The sequence below is a fragment of the Alosa sapidissima genome, chromosome 16 (genome assembly GCF_018492685.1).
Source record: "Alosa sapidissima isolate fAloSap1 chromosome 16, fAloSap1.pri, whole genome shotgun sequence".
Classification (NCBI taxonomy): domain Eukaryota; kingdom Metazoa; phylum Chordata; class Actinopteri; order Clupeiformes; family Clupeidae; genus Alosa; species Alosa sapidissima.
In genome coordinates, this window is record NC_055972.1 from 15,409,002 (window position 1) to 15,433,982 (window position 24,981).

Sequence of the window (24,981 nt, forward strand, 5' to 3'; positions counted from 1 at the left end):
TAATATGTCATGTTTCATGTTTTTGTAATGTTTCATAGTGATGCAGGTCTACTGCCGTGAATAGGCTAAATACAACTTTGATCATTTTTATAGCCTACTACTGTATAGTTTACTTTGGCCTTGGTGCCCTGACATGTGGCCTTTGTGCCCCCCACCAAATATGCCCAGCTGAAGGCCAAGTGGCCTTGCCCCTAAAATGGCCTGCTTGTAACATATACTGTATGTGTTACGGATGTTTTATCACCTCCTGTTACACAATCAATGAAATGATTAAGAAGTATAAGGCCCAAAAATAGGTTGTAAGCATTTAATTCTCATTTAATTTAATTCTAAGGGGGATATACTTAAAAATGAAAACTAAAATGTGCTGCCCTATTACACAGTATTATTAAATACATTACTAGGTAATTTATTTATATGTGTTGGTTTTGATTAAATGAAGGGGGAGGGAAAATGAAGAGTGAAGAAATTGAGAGAGAAAGAAAAAGAGAAGAATAAGAGGACATATAGACAGACAGACAGACAGACAGACGGAGAGATGCGATTAGAATTCTGCACGAGTTCCTCCTTCCTGTAGTCATCCTGTGGGCCTCGACGGAGGAGAGCATAAAAGTTGCATGGATCTGTCTTGATGTTGAATTTCACCTGGATTATTTATCAAATGGGTTGAGGTTGTTTATCACATGGTTAATCCTCATCTCCTCAAGTTCAAACTGGAAGCTGTTGCTGGTCATTCCACCCTAACCTGAGAAATGGAGTAAAATGAATGTGCAGTAACCAATTTGACGCAGAGGAGGAATGTGTCTTGTCCTTTGCTGATCCTGCACCACTGGTGTTTGGTGTGCCTGTTACAGTAGCCCTTGCATTTTCATTGTTTCAAGAAACTGAAGGCACAGTGAAGAAATCGGCCTGTAAATAATTGACTTGATAAGAGGAACTTCAGACGATAAAATTGTATTTGATATTTTGTCATGAAATTAATAAAATATATAATTTCATTCATGTTCAATAATGTAATATCTCCATGAAAGAGCCAGGTTTGATAAAGAGACTTGTAAAACAGGTTTCTGCTGTGATATTTACATAATTAAACCTATTAGTTGAAGAGCACAGGTTACAGATAATGCCACAAAAGACAACACTAGAAGGTTAGGCCTAATTAGGCGACAATTCCAACACGACAATTAGCTCAGTGTCTATCTTGGTTACGTAATCTAAATTACTATCTGCCATTCTGAATTATCATTGGTGATAACAGCACTTGATTACTAGTGAATAGCCAGTTGTGTGTGTGTGTACACCCAAAGCCTCATAGTATGTCTACCTCATGATAACTGTTAAATCAGGTTGTCAGATGTCAGATAGAGATTCTGTGGAGTGGACGTTGACTAGAATTTCTTCCAACTCACAGCAATGAACAGTTATGGTATCAAAACCCAAAGTAAGGTTGTCAGGGTAAGTTTAATGGAGCTGTTAAAATTAAAGTAAAGGCAGATTTATAAAAATACACTGTCTTCATCATCCTTAGTCACAATTTGCCCTGTTCAAATTGAGCGCCAACGCACCCCCTTGTAGCAAATCAATTGTCTTATTTACCTCGTTAATTTCAAGCACTTCTACTTAAGATATCTTATTTGAATGGTCAAAATTAACATTAAAAGCTGAAAGAGAATCAAGCTATGAGCCTCTCCACATAAGCTGCTAGTCAAGAATAGGCTATCAAGAATAGGCTAACTGTATGGCTCAGTGAAGCTCACTGTAGCTTTACTGTACTTTGATAGCCTGATGCACTGGCCATTTGGCATGTGAACATGGCTGGGTAGGCCTTACATTTCAGAAAATCATGTACCAGGATGATGGCTTTGATACCTGCAGAGGTTGTCTACAGTATGAATACATCAAAAGAAAAAGCCATTGTGGTCATTCTGGTGGACGTTTTTATAAGCTACTCTAGACCACAAGGCTGCTTTGTCATGCTCTTGTCTGGCTACATATTGCCATGTTAGAACTATCCTGCTCACACCTTACCTGACTAAAAACAGGCTAAGAATACAAGAAAACAAAAATAATGAACAGACCTGAAAAGAACAAATGCTCCTAGCTTGTCATTTTTGCACATAGTCATAATCATGAAATCCTCATTTTTTTTTCTCACAACCACAAGGAAAAAAAGCTTGCGGCCCCCTCTTTTAATGCAGAGTCCTACTGTATGCCGGTAGGTGATCGCCATTTTGCAGATGATAATTTCCACCCAATGGTCTAATAGTTATTGGATGCTGATGTGTTCCAAGACCTGTCCTTGGACCTCCTCCAAGTCTGCTGACGGGTAGGGGACCCTGATCAGCACTCCAGTGCAAATGATTTTCTTCCAATGACCTTAGCTGGGCTTGCCTCTGTGGGACACCACGGATAAATGCTTGCCGTATCCGCCAACTTCGTCCATGTCAGTGGGGTTCTGGTGATTCCATTGTATTCTAACCTATATGTCAAACCTTCTTGTGGTGACTGGCTGGCATTTATTTTACGCATGCAGAGTGACAGCTGGGCAATGTCTGTTTCGAGACTATTAGTCCAGGAAATGGCCGTGCCCATTTGGTCCCTCTGTCAAAAGCCGATGCTTTCAGCTCATAAATGCCCTCCTTCCTTATCAGTTTCTACCTTTGGTTTGTGGGCATGTTTGGCAGTGCACTATGACTACATGTATCCCACTCTAAGGATTTAGGACACAGATCTTTCTTCAGTTCTTGTGTCATTGCTGAACTGTTGCCGCTCTGACATGGCTAATTAGTATAAGCAAGGGCTAACAGCTACTGTAGCTGGGACATACTGGATATTCAGCAGCTTAGGTCTGAAGCTGAAGCCTTATATACAGTTTGCCCTGAGAGCTGAAGAGTGCATGTTTACGTGTAATAAGGCATTAGGGTGAATAGTGTGGTCATGTGGCAATGGCCACTGCAGTGTTCCACAGTGTTCCTGCTATATATGGCACCTGCCTGCCTGCTGCGACTAGTACTACTAATAATTGACCGATCGTCATTAATCATTAATCATTATCATAATAATTTGTGATCAATTATGCCCACTGTGCTACAATCATAAAATGAGAAATAAGATGTTGGCAAAAAACCTGACACACATTTTGTGATGTCCAGGCATTCATATTCTGTTTGATTGCCACCTGCCTGCCTCTCTACCCTAACACTGGTAAATATTGATCCAGTACATTACTTCTCAAGGTTGGACTAGTAGGTCGAGCCGTGCCAGAGGTAAGGTGAAAGGCCTGTCAGAACAACCTAAGGAGCTCTGCAGTGCTCCAGTACAGCAAACATATTTTTGATTTACAGCAACACAGTGATCATCCGCTGGTAGCTCTAAAGCTGCAGTTAGCCATGATAGGAGTCCACATTTACGTGCTGTGTAGGCTACACACACAAACTCATTGGCAGGCAGGGATGGCCATCTCTCTGAGAGTGTCTGTCTTTATTGGTTAGTGCAGCCAGAAAGTGACATGGAACCCAAGAGACTTAGACATTTTCTTGGCTATGGGGCCCAAGAGGTGTCAGTGTGAGATGTTGTTTTATATATCAAGATTTTACTAAATCATGTGTTCATTACACTAAATTGTGCATTCATTTTTATTCAATCATGAATTATGCTTATTTTACTAAATGGTGTTCTCATTTTGATTTAATCATGTGCTCATCTGAATTATTCTGTTCCCACAGTATATTCCCAGGAACTAGGAGAGGCAGCACAATAGACCGTTTGGCTTAACTGGAAATTTTAGCTATCCAAACACTAGATGTTCCTCTTGATCGATAAATCAGAAGTCAAACATTATTAAAACACATATGATATGCAGTAGCAAATCTCTTTTCAGTATTGCACTTTGTAGACAGTCCCTATGCACTCATGCTGTCAACCAGTAGCACACAATATTGAGCTATTTATGCAGTTCCTAGGGTTTGATATTGTGAATATTAGGCTGTTGTCTACCTTACTTAATTTGTCTTTTAACAATGACTCGCCTCTGACTCAATGATCAAGGGGAGCTTTGTGTGTTTGCACCATAGAAGCCCAAATTGGTCGGTCATGCTGACCTAATTTCTGCGAATAAATCATGAGAAGGAAATCTTTAAAACAAGTGCACGATTTAATTCAATAATTAAAAGAAGTACATGATCTAATAAAATGATCACGTTTTAGTAAAATAAGTGCTTGTTTTGGTAAAATAGCGCACATTTTAGTATAACTTTCCCTCGATATATATAATGAGAAGTTGGGGTATGATATGAAGTTATGTGTAATTATAAGGAAAATGTGCAACATTAGTTGTTGCAAAGTGCTGTAACTGATGCTGGATGAGGTCACATTCGTTGATATTTGGTCAAAACACCAAACAAAACACAATGAAGAACGAGCTCACCCTTATCCTTCCCTATCTCCTCTTCCCTTTACCTAACCAGTAACCCCCCACCCCCGCTTATAATTGCTAATTGTACCTTAAATATTAACTATTGTTATATTACATTGATATATGTACTTTTGAAAAACAGAATATTACTTTTGATTGATGTCTCATGAGTCCTACTTCCTACTTCTTCACTATTTACCACCCAATCTAATCATGCCTTGGGTTTAAAAGATTCGTTATGGTCTTTCTGGTGAGATCAATTAATTTGGTCATTCAGTCACATACATGCATGTTCCAGATTCATGTTAGCTCATGTTATCTTAAATCATAGAGAGTAGCGCCAATTACATTCCATCATCTAGACTGTCCATGTCTCCTCTTTGATACCCCCACTAGTGTGCAGGAGCATCAGTGATGGCTCATCGACTTCATCGACACATCTAACCAATCTTCCCTATTTAATCACCAGCAGTGCTCCAGGAAGCTTATTGACATTGATGACATGTTTGCCCTCATAATTGCATTCATATATGGGGCCATCAGTCTCCAAATGTAATTGGAACTCAGGAGATAATGAATTGCATGTGGAAACCTCTCACACATATATTTGTGTGGGTCAGATGCATGACTCATGAGTTTTTAAGGCAATGTTCAGACTTCCAGCCCAAATTTCCGATTGAATCTAGACTGATTTTGTGATCGAATAGCAAAGAACCACATGAAATGTAATTTTTTCCAAAAGTTGTAGTCAGAATTTGAGTCTGATACTGCTCTATTGGGACATGATTATGGGGCATGTTTCAACTGATACAGGGGGGGAAATGCTGCTGCACTCAATTAGATAGACCTAACCAATCAGTGCAACAACATAGCTTACCGTGAATCCTGCCGGAAGAACTCCCGAACTATCCTTCTTCTCCACAAATACCTTAACATTTTTTTTCTGGACGTCTGTGAAAAGGAGACCTCTCCTTTCCCCTAAATATGTTTTTTTTTTTAAACTGTTAGCAGACTGCCTTGTGCAGCTACTCACATGCACTCACCTTTTACTTCTGTGTTTGAAGGGTGTCATTTTGTTGTTGGGTATGTGTTTATGTCTTGTGTATCTATGTGTCCTCATATAGGAAGATTTTAACAGGGATATTGGTACAGACCATCAATCACCCCTCTAAGTCGGTTTAGCCCGAGTCCTGATTGGATAATTGGCTGGCCTACTTAGACAGGCTCATTGTACACACAAGAGAGTCTTGTGAGAGAGGCGCTGTGTGAGAAGTCTGGACAATACAGAGTTTAGAACTGTGACTGCTATTGCCAAGAAACCGCTTGGTGAATTTTGTTTTGTTTTGTCAAGTCTTTTTGTTTGCACTGTTATCGCACTGTAAATAAATCTGCACTCTCCACCAAAATCCACGTTTGCTTGCTGTGTCTTCACCCCATTAAGTCCTAGCTGCTCATCCTGCATGTGGGTACGGACCGCAAGGGCCGTATATTTCACAACGTCTTTGAAAGTTATTCAAATAGTTATGTCAATATCTTGTACAACAGACAAAGCCTGCCCAAACAATTTGATTGGTTCAAACTGCTCTGGTTTGGGCATAATTGCTTCTCAGTGCTCAACCACTTCCCCTGCCCACATTTTTCCTACTGGGTCAGGGATCGAACCGGCAACACTTCGGTTACAAGCCCGAAGCCCAAACCAGAAAACCACGGCCGCCCACGAATGGCAACATGGACACACAGGTGGGATCTGATCACTTGCAATAATTATGTAGACAGTCAGTTAGGGAGATCGGATTCTGATCGCAACTAGGCTGTAATCTGAACATAGCCTTACACAACAGGCCACATGAGTCCAAACTGGACAGTTTTGTTTGTTTGTGATGGGATTCATTGAGGTGATTTTCCAACTTATCAATAGAAGACATTGTTGAGAGACAAACGAATCCAAACTAGATGTACCGCAGAGCGGTACAAAATATGACCGCCGCCCAGTCCAGCACATGTTTTCCACAAAAATAAGTCACGCTGAAAGGCATATGTGATTCTAACTGTCTCACTGAATTGCATTATGCACACTCAATTCTCACTGGTATCTGCTAGACAACAAGTACCAAAACATGATTAGTTCATAGATTTCACATGTAATATACATTTTATACAACCCCACCCCCATCTTGCCTGTTCATAATTCTGAGAAATTCTTGAATTATGTGCATGTGTGCGTGTACATGTTTATGTTTATGTGTTTGTGGCTGTGTGGGTGGGTGTGTGTGCGTGCATGTGTTTGTTTGCCTGTTTATGTGCCTGTGTGTGTGTGCATGTGCATGCATGCGTATATATGTCTACTGTGTGAGTATGTGTCATACGTACTGTAGGATTACTGTGAATGTATGTGTGTGCGTGTGTATCTGTTTATGCACATGTGTGCATATGGAATGGGTTTACATGACCCCTGGAGGCAAACATACGCAAAAAATTGGTCATCCTAGGCCCTAGGTTCTTAAGATATTCACAGAAAACTGTGTCTGCCCTACCCTCCTTTCGGTGGGTCCAGTCCAGCAGGGGGGCTACAGATCAAAACGAAAAGCGATGGTTCCATGCTATCCATGTGGGGTTACATGCCCACCAAGTTTTGTGTACCCCGGTCTTTCAGTGTCCCGGGAATCCTTGTTGGTGTACGGTCACTAAATGTACACATACATTATTTTATTGTAAGGCCCCCCATGAACGAAAGTCCACGAAACTTGGCATGCATTCGGAGGGTGTCATAATGATCCTACACTTTCAATTTCGTGCAGTTTTGACCATGTCAGCCAGAGATATTGTGATGAAAACACCTAATGTTTTGCTTTTTAATTTTTAACTAGGTGGCGCTATACATGAAATAAGTGGTTATGGGATAGGTTGACATGCCCCCTTAAGACCAACATACAAAAAAAAGGTGGACCTCCTAGGCCCTACGGTTCTCGAGATATTTACAGAAAACTGTCTCCGGCCACCTACAGGCCAGTTGGTCTATAGTAACATAAATTAATTTATTGTGTGGCCCCCCATGAACGGAATTCCACGAAACTTGGCGTGCATTCAGAGGGTGTCATAATGATCCTACACTTCCAATTTCGTGCAGTTTTGACTATGTTAGGTCACAGATACCTGCGATTACAACACCTCAGTTTTACTTTTTTGTGTTTAACTAGGTGGCGCTATACATGAAATGAGAATTATGGAATGGGTTGACATGGCCCTTTGAGTTCAACATACAACAAAAAAAAGGTCCTCCTAAACCCTACGGTTCTCGAGATATTCACAGAAAACTGTGTCTGCCCTACCCTCCTTTCGGGGGGTCCAGTCCAGCGGAGGGGCTACAGATCAAAACGAAAACAGGAGGTTCCATGCTATCGGTACACCGGTCTTACAGTGTCCCGGGAATCCTTGACGGAAATTTGGACATGCGAAAAAGAAAAAAAAAAAAAAATTATGCGCGGCGGTCATAATAAACAGGCCATGCTTTGATTGTATACCTGTGTGTTCATTCTTGTATACTGTTGTGTAGCCCATACTGTATGGTTCCCCAGCATACTGCCTAGGTTGTCATTCTGCTGGTGTGTCTTCATCGAGGTGGAACTGGAGAATGATGAGTTCACAGATCTATGTGTCAGAAACAGATTGACATGCAAAGACGGGCCTAAGCACTGAGGCAGTTAAATATCAGAAGGACAGACGGTGGCCCATTCGGTTGATGAGGGAAGCAAATTTAGATGAGTTGTCTGCCAAGGGACAATTATGGGAGCCAGATATGGACACATAGAGATTGTAAGGATGCTGTCTTTATACCAGTGGATATGTGTGGCATTCCTCAACAAGATATTTTCATTTTAGCGTATATCAAAATAGATATATCTAACAGAATTTCTCTTTTATGTAGAGTATGGCCATTGTGTAAATTCAAAGCAGATATTTTAAATCCCCATATAGTTACCACTGTAAGTAAAAGTGAAATTCTGCTTTGTTCCACTGGCACCTAACAAGCACATGCCAATCCCCACTCCATTCCAAATATACACCCTCTGTTTCTATGGAATTTCTAGAAGCCTGAGGATATGGGAACATACTTTTCCCACATCATGACAGAGCCCTGCAAACTCCACACACAAGCGAGGATGAAAACTCTGAGTTCTCATCACCAACCCATTACTGGGGAAACAGCTGGATAGTGCGGTGTAATCCATACTTGCTCAGGAGGGAGAAAATGAGTCCGCATTCAGAGAGTGGAGAGAGACAGGAGCTACTGCTGATTCAGTGTAAAAACATCTACGGCACGTGAGGCACAGGAACACATCAACAGGATTAAACATGGGGAGCTGCTTGAGCAGCTGGTGTCAAGCTGGGTTGGGTCTTTAATTTGATAGTGTTACAAAACATCCTGTTTACATATGAAAATACCAAGTCTTTCACGTTCTGAGAACACACAAGACATGCTGATGGTAGGACCTGTGGGGAAGAGAACTTTCTTACTTTCACACACCTTATCCCCTTTTGACTTCCAGTCATTATTTTAAAAGCGCTCTCCAACACTTTCTGTAGGTCTGAATGAGACCTTTGGATTTGTTGACAAGAGGATTTGCTCACTTTTCCTGACCAAACTGCTCCAGTTTCCAGTCTCAGGGTTGACATTGCCTTTCACAGACTGCATGTCTCACTCCTTTCCAGGCATGAGATTCAGGTCTGGAATCATAGAATAGCACTTCAGAACAGGGGCGACTAGGACACTAAATATTACTGGGAGATTTTAAGCTCCAGTGGCCCCATCCCGACAGAGGGCGTTATGACCCAACATGGCCTGCTTCCTATTTTAGGAGGAAATCTGGGGCTATTTGCAGTTGCTCATCCAAAATCTTCAGTAGTCTGTACCATCATGCATCTCATACTTCAGAGCACATCAGGTCGTCATAGTTGTTATTACGTTATTACCAGGGCTGTGGGGATGGGCTGTGGGGAGTGAGAGTGAGGGGTTGAGATTGCACAATCCAGGCTGCTGGAGGGTGTAGCAAAGAACTTCTACAAACAGCAACACCCTTTTTAAGATCACAGTAATCAGGCCGGCCTCGAAACTTCTCCCAATTCTCCTGATTACCACTCCACTGCTGCTTCAGCATAGTCCACTGTTTGTTCCTAAGCCATTCTTGGATGCTTTTAGCTTTGTGTTTGGTGAGCATAGAGAATAAAGCTTCAGGTTCATTTCATTACTGTAGTACAAAGGACATTTTTCCTAAAAGGATTGTGTTTTCATGATATGCATTTTAGCCACGAAATCACTGAATAAAAGAGCAAATACATCTGTAATTAAGGTTAGTTAGTTTGAAACATCACTTTAATCCAATCATTTATAATCTTATTTAGGGGTACCAACAAATCCAGCTTGGCCATTTTAGAATATATTTGTAATCAACAGCAACAAATTATCTCTTTTCAAACTTTCTTTACTTTAGTCTGTTACATAGACTAAAGTACAAAGGCATGCAGATATATTGTACATTGCTTTGGAGTTTTGGAGCATTCTTTTTTATAATCTGTATGAGTACTAACTAATTCATCCACGACTGTATTTAAACAAGGGGAAACATGGGGAGAGGGGTACTCTGCCATATCTCTGAGATTAGTGTGAGGTTGGGAAGTGCTGGTGAGGGACCTGGTGAGGAGTGTACTGAGGCTGTGGAGGTGATGTAGATGGACAAGTAGATGACAATGAGTTCTCAAGTATTTGCAGAGAATACTATTGAGATATCAGAGTTAACGAAGAGCTGTAGAGATTTTTTTCCCCCTGACTATTTACATGCATATTGACATTAATGGAACAAATGTTCATGTAATTTTGTCTAATGGGCAGTAAGGATCATTGTGAAGTGATATTATCAGCAATAAGGTGTTTGATGTCCTTTTAATGTCTGCCAATCACTTAACCAGGGTCACTCGACCAGTTAACCTCTGAATGACTGATAACTAGGTCACTTTGTCCATTAGCTATGGATGCTAAACAAACAACAGCACATTTAGGACACTTACTGGACCAGCACCTTCTTTTCTTCATAATATGATCCAGCTTAATTCCCCCCTCTCGGCCGCTGGGGTCCTCTAATGAGATCACAGTCAAGGCTCTTCTCATCCATGATTCCTTGTTGGAGTAATAATTTACCTGCTGTTCGTCATGGCAATCATTTTGGGATTTTCAGAAAACAATTGAAGACTCATCTGTTTACCTTGCACCTAATTAATGAATTATCTTGTTATGTTTGTTTATGGTTATTGTTGTTATTGTTACTATGACTGTTATTATTATGTTTAATATGAGCTATTTGACTTTAATTTAAACTATTAATTTGAACGATAATGTGATTTATATTGATATTGTTATATCACTTGAGACAGGAGAGTCTGCCAAGACACATACACATTTAAATCAGATGTGGTGCTTGCAGAGGGCTACTCAAGAACACCCGATCGTATTGCTGATCAGGATGTGCCATGGACTTAATTTATTAGAGTAAAACAGACGAGCATGTTGGTCATTACAGTGAAATCTCCATGAAGGTCTCCTTGGTAGTGTTTTGTCTGTAGAGAATGAGAACTCAAACAGAGACCTCAGCACAAATCCAGCGATAACCAGGGGGCCAATACAAGGGCTGTGGCACTTTTGCACTGTATCTGAAATATGATACGGAAACAAAGAGATGAAATTCAGTGGAGAGAAAAGGTATCTGAAATCACACATTGTCAAAACATAAAGGCATAGATAGTGTTGACATAGAGGCAGGTCCCCTGTGAACACCTCTGGCACTGAGCATAGTGCATGCATTAACATAGTCAACAGACTGAAGCACCTGGCAGTAAAAGGAAGTAATGTCTCTTTGGAACATGGAAGAAAATTGACGGGGAGGTGAGAACAGCTCATGGCTAATGAGGCTGATCTGAGTCTCTCCCTCCGTTTCATTTAAACTCCTTACAGCAACATCAGTTTTCTACCAACACGTTTATGTACCAATGTTGCAACATAATCATCCTTGTATTTCATGACATCTATTTACCCATTATCCATTCATCCGACTAAGCTTTTGGAATGTGTACTTTTATAACCACATGCAATTATTAATTATAACCATATTGTTTTAATGTTGATTCAATCATTATAACTATTATAACCATAGATATATATTTTTGGAATACATCAAACCATAACATATCATCAGTTGCCTAGTCAGTGACATTGTTAGATCCACAATGGCTGGCATGAACCATCGAAACTGAAGTCTACACTCAACCTACACAGAAACCAGCAGCAAACGCACAGTCATGTCTTACAACTTCCATCCTGCATACTCTTTTTCTTCAGATCAGACAGAGAAAAACATAGAAAAAGATAAGGTTTGATGCACCTGAGCTTTCTCCGCCTCTCGCCTGATATCTACATCGTCCAGCAGACACACAACAAAGAGATAGCAGCTCCCTCCCACTTTGATGCAGCAGGACTTTGACATGTTCACTTCATCATGATGGGAAATGCAGCCTTTATCTCCAGTCTCCTGCATCTCTCTGTGGTCTCATTGGGTGGAAACTGCACTTGGCATTACAGTCAAACTGACAGCTTATTTCTCACATTTCAATGCACTTCAGACACATGTTCATTCCAAAAACACCCACTGAAAAGTATCAATTAAGTTTTAGTTGTGACACATTTTCCATAATTTCTCTCATCTATTGATTGGATAACTAATTGTTTTGTTATGTTCTGTTGGATTTCTGAAGAATCGTTTCAAATGTCTTCTTTGGCTCTTAACGTCTCTGAGCCTTCAGCCGCCACTCAGCGATCACATTGGACTGCCAGATGAAGTGGATCAAAGTGCTTTGGATAAAACCAGCTTGTCTCCAACAGGGACTTGACAAAACATCCTCTGACATTTATTGACAGTCAGATCTGTGGTTTAAAAAGTGCAAACACTGGGTGCAACTCTACACTCTCAAATCTCACCCAGGCACCCCAGTGCCCCCGAAAGCTTCAGGACTCGCTTCCACAAAGAAATATATATTTTTTCCAAAATAATAATAAACTCTTCCGCTGCAATTGCGTGACTTTTCAGCAATTATAATATGTTAACTTCACCTTAATAGTGTGTGCCCTTATACAAGGCACTTAAACCTGAGATCTATTTCAGGGAGACTAGCCCCTGCAATTGGTATAGTAAGTCACTTTGAATAAAAGTGTCTGCTCAATGCATAAATATTAAATAATATTGAGTAAATCAGATTCTCAGCAATTAATGCAAGCCCTTCTAAGTTAAGCATTCTAATTTAAAGATGCACCATGCAACACACTTAGTATAATGTCAGACACACAGGTTCCAACTAACCTCTTGAAAAACTGAAACAGTTTTTGATTTCTTTTCACAGAGTGAGTGTGAGCCTATGATTGTGGAGTTTATCGACCAAAGTCCAGTGCCTGCTTGTGAACAGAACATCACATCTCTTACTCTACCTTTCATGTGCTGCTTGCTTCCAGGCACAAATGGCCGATGTGCTTTTTGGAGTAAACTTCAAGGGGCACAAATGTCAAGGGATGCAAAACAAACAAATGTCTCTTTTTTCCCCTGCCCGTGTCTGCAGTCCTGTGTGGACTCACTGATAAACAAATCCCCCCTTTAGGTCAGGGAATTACCCGGAATGACCTCTGACTATCTGCCTGGCACATTAGTTGCACTTTGGAAGCTGGGTAGCTCAGTGGCTAATGTTTGTGCAGGTCTTGGCAGTAGACATGACTAATGAAATGTAGGATTGAGATTAAGTAGTTTTATCAAATTGTGTTATTTTACTTTGTGCCTGCAGAGTGGCACTATATAGTGCATGTTGTGTAAATTGATCATTTGATGAAGTCAGTGTCAGTGTCGTATCACTCATATGTCGATACTGTCAAGTAAAGTGTTACCCAAAGTACTTAGGATAATATTACCCTTATAAGAGCAGAATGAGAAGTAAATTGTCATGGGAACACGCACTGACTAATCATGGTCACTATTTGTATATCTCAGTAAAAACACCTGTTTAGTGTGAATGGTGCTGGTTTCACATTACTCTGTAATTACATCACACCAACAGCCAAACTATAGACATCTAATTACGCTATACTGATGATATTCTTTGGTTCCTGGTCTTTATTAGTATATACAATAAACATGGATTTGGTAGTAATGCTGTTATTCCTTACATATTTCCTTTTCAGAGAGCAATAATTCATGCTGTTCTCATAAATGCACTGAACTACTGACTCATGTAGAACCACAAAGCCTCAGCATATGCACATGTATAATTATGTAGATTTGAATCATTTATTTTATTTGAAAAGAAACAGACCAAATAATGCATCAACTTTGTGTAAGAGTATAAAGTGTTTTAGGGGTACATTCAGTTGACGTTCATTTCAAATGAAGAAAGAATGTAATTTGGCACTTAGAAAACCACCACAAGGAATTTGGATTTATTTGAATAAAGAACAAAATTTACAAAGCCATTCAAACAGTCTTTTTCATATATTTTAATATTTTTGAACTTAACTTCCAAAAAATTAAGAATATTCAAAATACACTTTTACTCACCCCCCCCCCCCCTTTCCTTATTTACATATAGACAGGTAAAATCTCTTCCCTCAGCTCTATATTTGAAACAGTGATTTAAAAAAGAAAATCTGATATAATCTTCTGTTTATGTCTTTAACGTCTGTCTTTTGTCTTTTGATCTAGTTTTTTTTTTTTTTTTTTGAGAAAACCTCCAGCCATCAGCTCCAGCCTCAACCAAAGCTTGTTTCTTTATTTCTTTTTTCCAGAGTCTCTGACAGGACAAAGGTCAAAGTTCAGGGTTTCTGAGAGTGTCCGTTTGGTGGCCGCTCGCAGCTCAGATGGAGGTGCCATGGCTGGGGTCAGTGGTTTCTGGGATGGGTCCTCCGGGCACTGACTGGTAGGGCAGGGGCATGGGCGTCTTTACGGGGCTCTGGCGGAACAGGCCGCCGTTGGGTGCCCGGTGCTTGCAGCGGATGGATGGGGGGAGAGTGGAGCTGCTGAGGGGGAGGGGGACCGTCCGGCCAGGCACTCTGCCGGCCCCAGGTCCCTCGTGCAGGAAGGTGCTCACAGACAGTCTCCCTCCCGGGTAGTCCCGCACAGCCTCCAGGGGGCCCTGACTGGGCGGCACGCTGCCGATGTCCAGGGCAGAGATCTCCATAGACTGGCCCGGGAGCTGCTTGTGAGCCAGGTCCTCGTCCATGAGGCTGCTTAAACGCTGGTGCACCTGTTCCAGGTTCATCTCTTTGTCCTGCGAGAGGGGGGAAACACATGGAGAGTGAGGTGGAGAGGGGGTGGGACAGAGATGACAAGGAACATGGCAGAGGCAGATGCTCATAGAAGAATGAAGGAACAGGATGAATCAAAATGAAGACAACAATACAAACAAGGAAAGAAGGAAAGAATGAAAGAATGCAAAAAAGAAAGAAAGGAAGAAAGGAAGAAGTGACATAAAGGGATAAAATGGCAAGCAGATAGAGAGGGAATGTGTGGGAGAGGTTGGACAAAGAGCAAAACGACAGAAAGGGAGTCAATGCCATTCCTCTATAAAAAATAGTCATGCAATCAAATCCTATTCTGACTTTTTCTTGCTTGACCTGGCTGGAGGCCCTGAGGGTTTCCTACATCAAACTACTACCTACAGTTGGAGTGTTAATATACCCATTCATTTTTTTGTCGTTTTAACCTTTGGAATAATTGCTGTCCTCACATTCTACCACTCTTGATAAAATGGATTTCGGAACGACCCATAGTAAAACTAAGTCTCACTGTCTCCCATTGAGTTTAATGACAAAAGGCACACAGAACAAAACACAGAAAAAACATGGTGAGCGCTTGACTGCACACAAACAAAGAGAAAATAAAAGTAAAGTGAAAAAACACAACACAAACACAAACAAACACAAAACATAAATTGAATCTAAGGTGTGCGAGTCAACAGTGCAATGCCTCCAATGAAAAACGGGAACACGTTTTTACATTCAGTGCGGCACGCAGCTCTGAAATGGCCTCCATGCTCCACTGGTGCTATGGTTCCAGACTGAAGGGGTGATTTACATTAGCGCGCCCCACCGCAGGAGGGAAACGCTCGGTCAAGGTGTTTCTCTCAGTGCATGGGTCACCTAAAGGACTGACCGGCTTATGATCAAAGCAGAAACTCAGTCGACATGACAGCCCTTTAAAAGTGAGCCCTTTTTTTTTTTTTACAAAACAATCTCTCGCACACGCCCATATACATGCACACTGACACAAAGAAAGCAAAAGAAAGCAAGTGCAAACTACGGTCACTCACGTATACGTGCAGACATACACCCATATACCCACTCTCCCATCCTTGTGCTACTACACTGACTGCACAAAGCAACATTAGAGTCCACTTTCCCAAAAACCCTGTTGCACTCAATTCCATACTCGGCCCACCCCAACCACCTCGCCAACTCCCTGTCGTCTGTTCCCGGCTCTCTGCGAGACGTCAGAATCACTGGGTTGAAACGTGTCTGCTGGCGTGGGGTTCTGACTCCGTGCCTGCCACAGTTGAGGCAAGTTGGCTGACACAGGATCTCGACTCTGAGCATCTCGTTCCACCTCATCCAACAGATGCTCAATTGGATTGAGCCCTGGTGCCTGAGCAGGCTTGCCACCACCGCCGCCACCAACTGTACCCTCATGTCGGCGATAAAAAAAAAAAAAAAAATCAATTGGCCAAAATCAATTGGAGGATGGATACGCCCCACTGTGACAAGAGGCAGGTATGAAAGCGATGATGCTACGCTAACTTGCAACATCAAACGGTGCCCTGAGAGTCATCGGAAAACAACAAAACAAAACAAACACACACACACACACACACACCCCTCACATGATCATGCTATACAAAAACTTCCATCAGGGACAAAAAGAGAACGAAATGTGGCAATGCAGCCACAGACAGACTGCCATGTTGCCAAATTCAACACAATAATATAATTCTCTCTGTATGTTTTTGAGAAAGTGTTTTGCTTATCTGTGAGCTAATGCAGGTAGTCTGCTGATGCCAAATATTGTTTGGTGACAATCAAAATATGCATGTGAGTGAGTGAGTGTGTTCTTCTGTCTCTCTCTATCTGTGTGTATGTGTGTGTGTGTGTTTGTGTGTGTGTGTGTGCAAAATATTAGCAATTATATCTTATATATTGCAGTTATATATTTCACTAGGTTGTGCTACACCACAAATTAGTGGGTATGGGCTGGGTCGATGCGGTCAGCCCATAGCCACTAGAAACCAACATAGCAGGAAAAAATTGTCATCTTGGGTGCTCGAATTGTCAACCAAAAATTGCTGAAAAAACAACAATTGACAAAACCTAGAGCTATGGCGCTAATTCTGCTTCTGGTTCACTCAAACATGAACTCATAATTATGTCTACTACTGAAAAATCAACCACCCTCCTTGGATCATAATTTGTTTCTAATTAAACATTCTTATTGTGTTGTTAAACACACTGAAGAAACAATTAGCCCTATCATGTATAATGCTGAGCAAAATATGTTTTCCGGTTGGTTTGTATTCTAGAACATTCTCTGTAAAAACATCAATAAAGAACAATTATTCCATTTAGCTAACGTTATTTAGCCGTCTGTCTGTTTTTTTGTTTCTTTGCTGCTCTCCTTTGTCATAACTCAGAGGTGAAAATGGGTAATGGCAGTTTACCAATATAAAGATTATGGAGTGTGATGGTGAATGGCACATAAAATACCACCCACAAACAAGCCTGCCTTCTCTAACCCCCTTTAACCCTCTCCCTTTCATACACACACACACACACTCTTTCTCTCTCTCTCTCTCTCTCTCTCTCTCTGTCTCTCTCTCACACACGCACACACACACACACACACACACACACACACACACACACAAACAAAAAATAACTCTATCTCTGCCTCTTTCTCATACGCTCACACATACACACTCTTTCTCCCTTTTTCTTCTTGCATGTAAACACACACACACACACACTCTCTTTTTATGCATTATAATATTCAAAAAGTTAATATTTCAGCAGGTCTTTCCTGACCTGTGTCAATAGCCTCAGATTCCTCCCAGCCTCTCTCTCTCTCTGTCCAAATGTCCCTCCTCCCTTCCGATGCAGCACTTGTAATATCATTATATGTCAATGGACCAGACACCACGTCCATTTGGTAATCCTTAGTTACCTGCACAAGACCACAGACAACGGTAAACATTCAAGGGTACGGCTTCCCTGTCCGTTCATTGACATATAATTGCAATAAGATGTCTGTGCGTCACTTGGAGGAAAGGGCATGATAGACACAGAAGAAGACAAATGGAGTGTGTGTGTGTGTGTGTGTGTGTTGTTTTCATTGGTGGCTCTTATTGCTTCCTGGGTCAGCAGGTGTAAAAGGGTCACATGTAGGTCAATGCAATGCCCCCTTTCACTGTGTAAAATCCCCCCCCCCCCCCATCCTAAATAGCACCTAGGAAATATTTGTGGTGACCACATGATGTTTTCACGTGGTCACTCTTCCCCGAGCCAACCTTCAAAACTCATTTGTAAGACATCATTTTAATCAATAACTTCAATCTGTGGCACTTATCGCCTCATGTTTACACCTGTGGTTGTGTGACCACAACTGTCATTGTGTTTTGTATGCCTGTGGACTACCTTGTATGACCGTACACTTTCTATGAACCTACTGAATTTCCTCTCTGAGAACAAATCAATATCATCTTCCTATCTGTGCCTTGTCCTTGTGGTGAGTTTATGAGGGGAACAAAGTCAGAGAGGATGTCACTGGCATGGCAGGGCCTTTGGTGGGTCAGGACGGGGGGGGGGGGGTAGAGACATGCAGGCCATTGCACACACTTCAGTTCAGGGATCCACGTCAAGACTCACCCTTCTGGGCTCATGCGAAGGAGAGGGGAGAGTTTCTCATAAGTAGTGAGGCTCAACACTCAACATGCTAAAATACTCCAGAATGCTTAGAGGGGTGAGATAGAGAGAGTGTTTGGTAACTATTGGGAGATAAACAATGAACAAAGACAACAACTCCAATTCAAGCTTTAGTTTTGTGTATCAGTTCATGTTGGGAAGGGGACTGTTATCTGTTGTGACAGATACTTGGCATGTTTGTCCCTAAAGTAATCAACCAGAAAATTATTTGTCCCTAATCAATAAAAGTATTGTAAAACAAACGTGGAATCAATGTAGTAAAACAAAACAAGGAAACAGAGAGGTTAAAAAGGATAATAATTGTTATTGATTGTCACACCTATAACTGTGTGTATTGGAGCTCTACTAAATCAGGGCTCACGTCTGTGGCGTCTGGATCCATAAAGTAGAGTGTGGCAGTGGCGCCGCAGTCGTGCCAGGGTGCGGGCCTGGGCTTGTCTGCGGCCGCGCCGCTCGCGGTCACCTCTTTGGGCTGAGCCCGCCGGCACCGCTGGCTGTTCCACCAGGTCTCCAGGGCGGCCACCAGGCAGGCCAGCAGCAGCCCTGCCGCCAGGATGCAGAAGACGCCGGCGAAGCTGTGCAGCCGCAGGGCGCGGCCCTCGGGCTGTGCGTCCGACTGGCTGTCCAGGTCACACCGGCCCTTGCGGGGCCACCACTTCTGCTTGAGAATGTCCAGCTCGCCTTTCTCCTGCAGCTCCAGGATCCTGAGACAGCGAGGAGAGGGAGAGGGGTATGGGGTGGGGTCACAGGAAAAAAGAGTCCAAAGTCATCCATCTCCCAGGGTGGAGGGATTACATCAACTTGACTGGTGAAACTAGTGCAATAGCAATGGTAGCGGCCTATGACTGTAAAGCTGCAGAATATTGTGTCTGTCATAATCATACGGTCTGTTACATTCAGCTCCATCTTTTAATCAAACTACAGCACATAAATAAGGACATGCTCTAGATTGCATAGCTTTGCACTCTAATTCTTGACAGTGACAATCATGATGATCAAGATACTTTGCACATTCTATGTACACTCAAAATTTGATCTTGTTATATTGTTTTCCAACTTGAGAATGAGATTATTATCTGTAAGAAAACACTCATTTGCCCACATCAAAAAAATGACAACAATATCCCTCACACAACTTATTGACAAGGCAGTAGACAATAGACACAAACATCTTACAAACGATTTTTAATAGCACTTTTTGTGCTATATTAATCTTGGAGAAATGGCCTTCATTACAGTACGTCTTGCATCAGAAAGCATTTTGTAACCAGACATTTCACACTAGAGCATACTTCATCCAATTAGAGAAAAAAGAAACATCCTCTCTAACTCCAATTGAAATGAGAACTTCAAGATGAATGAAAGTGCTTGCCACATTATCGCAATCAGTGCAAAATGTACAAATACATCACTTTCATTGCTGACAGAATTCTTTCCACATAGATTTTCTCATTACTGCATAGAGGAGGAAACACTATGAAATACTGCAGGTTAGTGCAAAAAGTCAAAAAGCCATGTGAAGAGCCGTAGGGCCTTGGGAAGGCTTGGGAAGAGAGTGATAATGGGAGAGGAAGAGAGACTCACTTCTGAGAGAAGAGGTCTCTGTACGGACTGCCGTGCTGCAGAGCCAGGCCGTAGCCTTTGCTCGAGATGCTGTTCCCCCTCACGGTGAAGCTGCAGTCGCTGTCTGTAAGGGCAGCATACTCCACCACTGCCATGTCCCACAGGAAAGCATAGGATTGAGTCTTGGCCTGTGGAAATGCATACGTCCACACACACACACACACACACACACACACATACATACATGTATGCACCCACACACATACATTAACACACGTATGCAAGCACCCACGCATGTGCGCACACACACACACACACACACACACACACACACACACACACACACACACACACACACACAAAACAAACATTTGGAATACTGACACAAAAGTAAAAATTGTAAGGCTAGCCAGTGCATTCTCCATGACTTGGGCTCAGGTCTGACTTATTTGGTATTTCTGAGAAAAAATCAAATTAATTGCAGTGCAGTTACATCACTGCAGAATTGCATGATGCAATATGACAACGGTTATATAAGAACAAGAGCATTTTGAAGAAATACATCAATAAACATATTCTTTTGTGGTTGTTTGAGGTCAGGTAGAGAAACCTTTGTGGAGTGGTAATATTGCAGCCTGTATGAGGGACTGACTCCTCATACAAAGAGGGCACTGGCTTTGTACATCCTCCGAGGTATCTGAAATGACTTTCCTGTCAAGTGTTATTTTCACCCTTTCAGCAATGGATCAAGCAGCAGGATTGTGTGTATACATATATACACACATACATAAAGAACACACACACAAAAACAGCCTCTGTTCCCTGGCTCTTTTGAACTGCACTGAAAGAAAGGTAACAAAGCTGTTGTCTTCCTTTGAATATTCCTATCTCGCCAACTGAGTTGCGTTAACATTGCCACTCATGCGATTTCTCTCCAAGTAACACAAGTACACTGAATCACAAACATTCCCTATGTCATGCGGTAGCAGTGGGCCGTGGCGTTTCAAAACCATATGGCTGAGCCTACTCAGCTGTAAGTCAGTAAATAAATGCACTGATTATTATGAGCAAGAATATACAGAGCAAACAGATATACAGAAAAACTTCAAATAATAGCTAATTTTTATTTTCCAAAATTGCCAAACTGCACCGGCTTGTTTTTGAGATAGGCGTTTAATTCCTTTCACACAAAGCTTCTCCTCTACAACAATATATCAATATATCAACAGAATATTAATAGGCTCTATGGACTTTAGGGTCTATGGACTTTAAAACTTTTGCAAGCCTTTTTTTCTTTTTAAAGTTGAGGATACTAATATGAGTTACATGAAAGTTAATTTCAGCAGATTGGCCAATTAAAAGAAATAATATAAAGACATACTGTAAGAATATTTTTGTGAAATATGTTCAAGGTTAAGTAAATTTCAACAATCTAAAAAACGACCTTTCAAAAGTCTATTATATGTAATGTACCCTATTGCTTGCTAATAAAATGCACTCCCATTTTAATGAATGTTAAATGGATGTGTTATGGTACAGCATTTAGGCAGAAGGGAGGGGGATACACACTCTATTAAAACCTCATTATATTGCCCATGGTTGAAATGGTCTCAGTGAAATACATAAGAATTTGTTCCAGAATACTGGAATACCAGCTCCCTTGGACTTTTTTCCTGTTGAGCATGGATTATTGGCGCCAATAATCCATGCTCAACAGGAAAATCTCCGGTAGGTCATTGGGTTGGGTGTTTTTTAGTCGGCCATCTTTATGCCAAATGTGTGCAGTAGAAACACAGTGATTAAAGGCTCATTAAAGGCTTAGTTTGTTTACCCTCAGGATGCCCTCTGCAGGGTCAGCCACTGAGTTGTCCTGTCCTTGGTTCTTGTTGATAGTCCTCCAGAGTTCAGAGAAGGTGCTGTCCTGCTCTAGTGGGTTGGTGCCCTTGACCCGGAAGTGCTCGAACACCGCGGAGTCCCTCACTGTGCCGTATGACAGGTCCATTTGCTTGGACAGGTCCTGAAAAGTTCTGCAGACAGAGAGAGGCGGACAGCACTGTGAAAATACTGTATGTTCAACAGAATCAAATGTTTAGTGCTGCAAAATAAGCACAATTGCATTCAGATGCTCTTATTCAAAATCACTTTAGTGTTTTTTGAGCAATACAGTATCTGTACTTCACAAGATCCTTGTTGCTGTAGAAACATCAGCTCTGGCCCCGGCCGCGACTGGCTGGGGCACCTGCACCGTACACCGGCGACCCGGGTTCAAATCCCGCCCTGTGGTCCTTTCCGGATCCCACCCTGACTCTCTCTCCCACTCACTTCCTGTCATTCTCCACTATCCTATCTCATTAAAAAAGGCATACTGTATATAAAAAACATCAGCTCTAATGACTTCTGACTGAATGTAATGAAGCGAAATGCACGAAACATTTTAACTAATTAGCCTAATACGTCACTAGAAAAAGTATATGTTCATCAGTGTAACACAATTACACCACACAAACAAGACTTGTTAGCACCTAACACTAAAGACTATTCAGCAAACTTGTCAACAATGGGATATTACTTGTCACACCTTGTGTCTGCTGCAAATGAATGTATGACAACAGCTAGTACACCATTGATTGTCTGCTACCTTGAAGAGCAGTCAATTGACACAAAAGAAGAGAACAACTGTAACACCCACTGTTTCAGTGTTTTACTTAGATGTGTGAAGCAGGAATAATGCTATTCACTGCTACAGAGCTGAAACCCTGATTTGTTTCAATGGACTACATCACATATATCTGCCAGTAAGGGATTTTGAAAAATATCCCTCTAACATAACAATTAAATCTCTTTGTAGACATATACACTGTTATACACTGTGTATACCAGCTCAGCTTAGGTTTATACCTAATCATTTACATCCTATTAATTAGGCCAACAACTGCAGACCCAGATAAGAAAAAGAAAATGTTATTTCATAAAACATAACTACAAGTGCTTGTCCTTCACCTCACTTTACCACTTTGCTAATCCATCTGAGGTCATAGACCAGGGCAGTGGGAGATTTCTTTTCCTTTGCATTGTATTGATCAGGTGGAAGTGCCCTTAATGAAAAATCTACGTATACCATTTGTCATTGCGCAAACGACCTTTCCGCTATGACCCGTTTATACTGACCTTCTGCCACTAACGATAGTGTCAGCACCAGAGAAAGGCTCACCAGTTTGAAACATTATTCACCAGCTGCAAAATGGGAACTCTTACCCTGAACTCTGTGAGGTTTGTCCGAGACTTCATCCATAATACACCATCTGCAGGCCTAACAACTTTAGTCATTCTGTCACTTAAGGTAAATGTTAGACGTTAAGAAATAATTATGCAGATTCCCACTAGCCTAACTGCAACCCCCACCCTCAGCACAAACTGCATATTTTCATTCTTTTATTTATTTATTCTTTGCAGCTGACTGAACTTTCTTTCGTGCTTCGTCCTGGGTTCCTCAATCTGTATTCCCTATCAGCTCTTTTAATTACACTGTGTCCAATTATGTTAAAATTCCATGAATCAAATCACACATCTCCAGATAATAAAATCTGGACAATTAATCAATTTAATTAACTCTGTATATTGTGTTTGCCTGTTTAAAACAACTGCTGGGATGGTTTATGCCCACCATCACCCTCTTGACAGCTCGATTTATGATGGTGGGTTCTCACACTCAAGGCCCATTGAGTTCAGAGTTAAAAATGAGTTAAGCTGCTTGCTCACAATCGCCTTACGAGCGATAGTTGGAGCTGAAGCAGTGTGTAATTTACACTGAGATGTCCATGGTGCAGTCACCTCTGAAGTCTTTTAGCAGCCCAAGACACACTCAAATTGAGATCATTACTTGTGAGTCAACAATAACGTCATACATTCCACTTCAGAGCATTTCCTGCCATGGACTATGGCAACTCAATATATTATATCATTGTTTCGTCTAGCATTTGTGACAAATGAGAAGAATAACCTTCACAAAAAGGGCATGATTGTTTGATAAGAGAGGCTGTAGAGACTATTTAAATGCTAGTGCAGATCATCTGTACATAAAAGCACTAAGGATTTAGAAAAATCGCAAGGACTATCGATTTCCTTTTACTTTTGCTTTAATAAAATCCACTCAGTGTAGTTCATTCATCAGGTTAATTGCAATGAGGTTATCAGGTATAAGAGCAATTAAGAAAGCAAGAGAATGATTGGGGCACTCCAATGGATAACCAAAGAGCAGGAAACATTCAATATTGTAGCCGGCAACACATTAAGTATAAGTATTGTAACGATTGAAGGTTTCAGGACACCAAGCGTTGTTCAATGCAAGCTTTATTGCGAGTACGAGGGCAGGGACTCAGACACAGAACACAATTCAAACAGGGCAGGTCAAGTAGACACACACACTACACATACAGGGGAGGATGCAGCCCCCCACACAAAAAGGATCACACACGAGGGAGAACTAAAAGGGAAACATGTTACAATAAAGACGCTAACATTACACTCAAAACTAAGGAGAAACAGACATAAACCCCAAATGTTCACCCCCGTATCCCAGCATGCCCTGCGTGGGAGAACCGGGGTTCGAGGGGGGTCAGATGAAGCTGCACCAACGCCACTCCGCTCCGTCGTTTCACCGACCAGGACAGACAGGCACCGACTCCGCAGCAACTGGACCACGCTGAGCTCTCCCGCTGCAGCTACCGTCTTCGGCGTCCCTCCTCGTGTTGCCTCCTCGCAGAGCCGTCCTGGACTGCTCCCGGCCCGTTCCACTCCCTCGCGGCCTCAGCGAAGGCACGACCCCCGAGATGGCCATGCTAACGAACTCCACACAACAAACTTTTTTAAAGGCGCCGGCCAACAGGCCAACTAGAACGGGCGCCCACACAGCACGGTGCCTCTCACACGCACCCAAAAGTTTTAAAGTTCAGAG

General features: G+C 41.7%; 1 protein-coding gene across 5 annotated transcripts in view; it reads right to left on the reverse strand.

Annotated features, from left to right (window-relative positions):
- Positions 1-14,168: 14,168 nt before the first annotated feature.
- The window catches only part of grid1a (glutamate receptor, ionotropic, delta 1a), a 251,123-nt gene continuing 240,310 nt past the window's right edge, over positions 14,169-24,981 (reverse strand). The window contains exons 13-17 of one of the 5 annotated variants that reach the window (XM_042066355.1): positions 21,859-22,054; positions 20,049-20,215; positions 18,928-19,168; positions 17,568-17,706; positions 14,169-14,764 (exon numbers count right to left, since the gene is read on the reverse strand). In XM_042066355.1, the coding sequence (XP_041922289.1) occupies positions 14,376-14,764; positions 17,568-17,706; positions 18,928-19,168; positions 20,049-20,215; positions 21,859-22,054 (1,132 nt within the window). In that variant the 3' untranslated portion in view covers positions 14,169-14,375. Of the gene's footprint in view, positions 14,765-17,567; positions 17,707-18,783; positions 19,169-20,048; positions 20,216-21,858; positions 22,055-24,981 lie in introns of all 5 variants that reach the window. The other 4 variants (XM_042066354.1, XM_042066357.1, XM_042066356.1 and 1 more) reach the window with 4 other exon arrangements.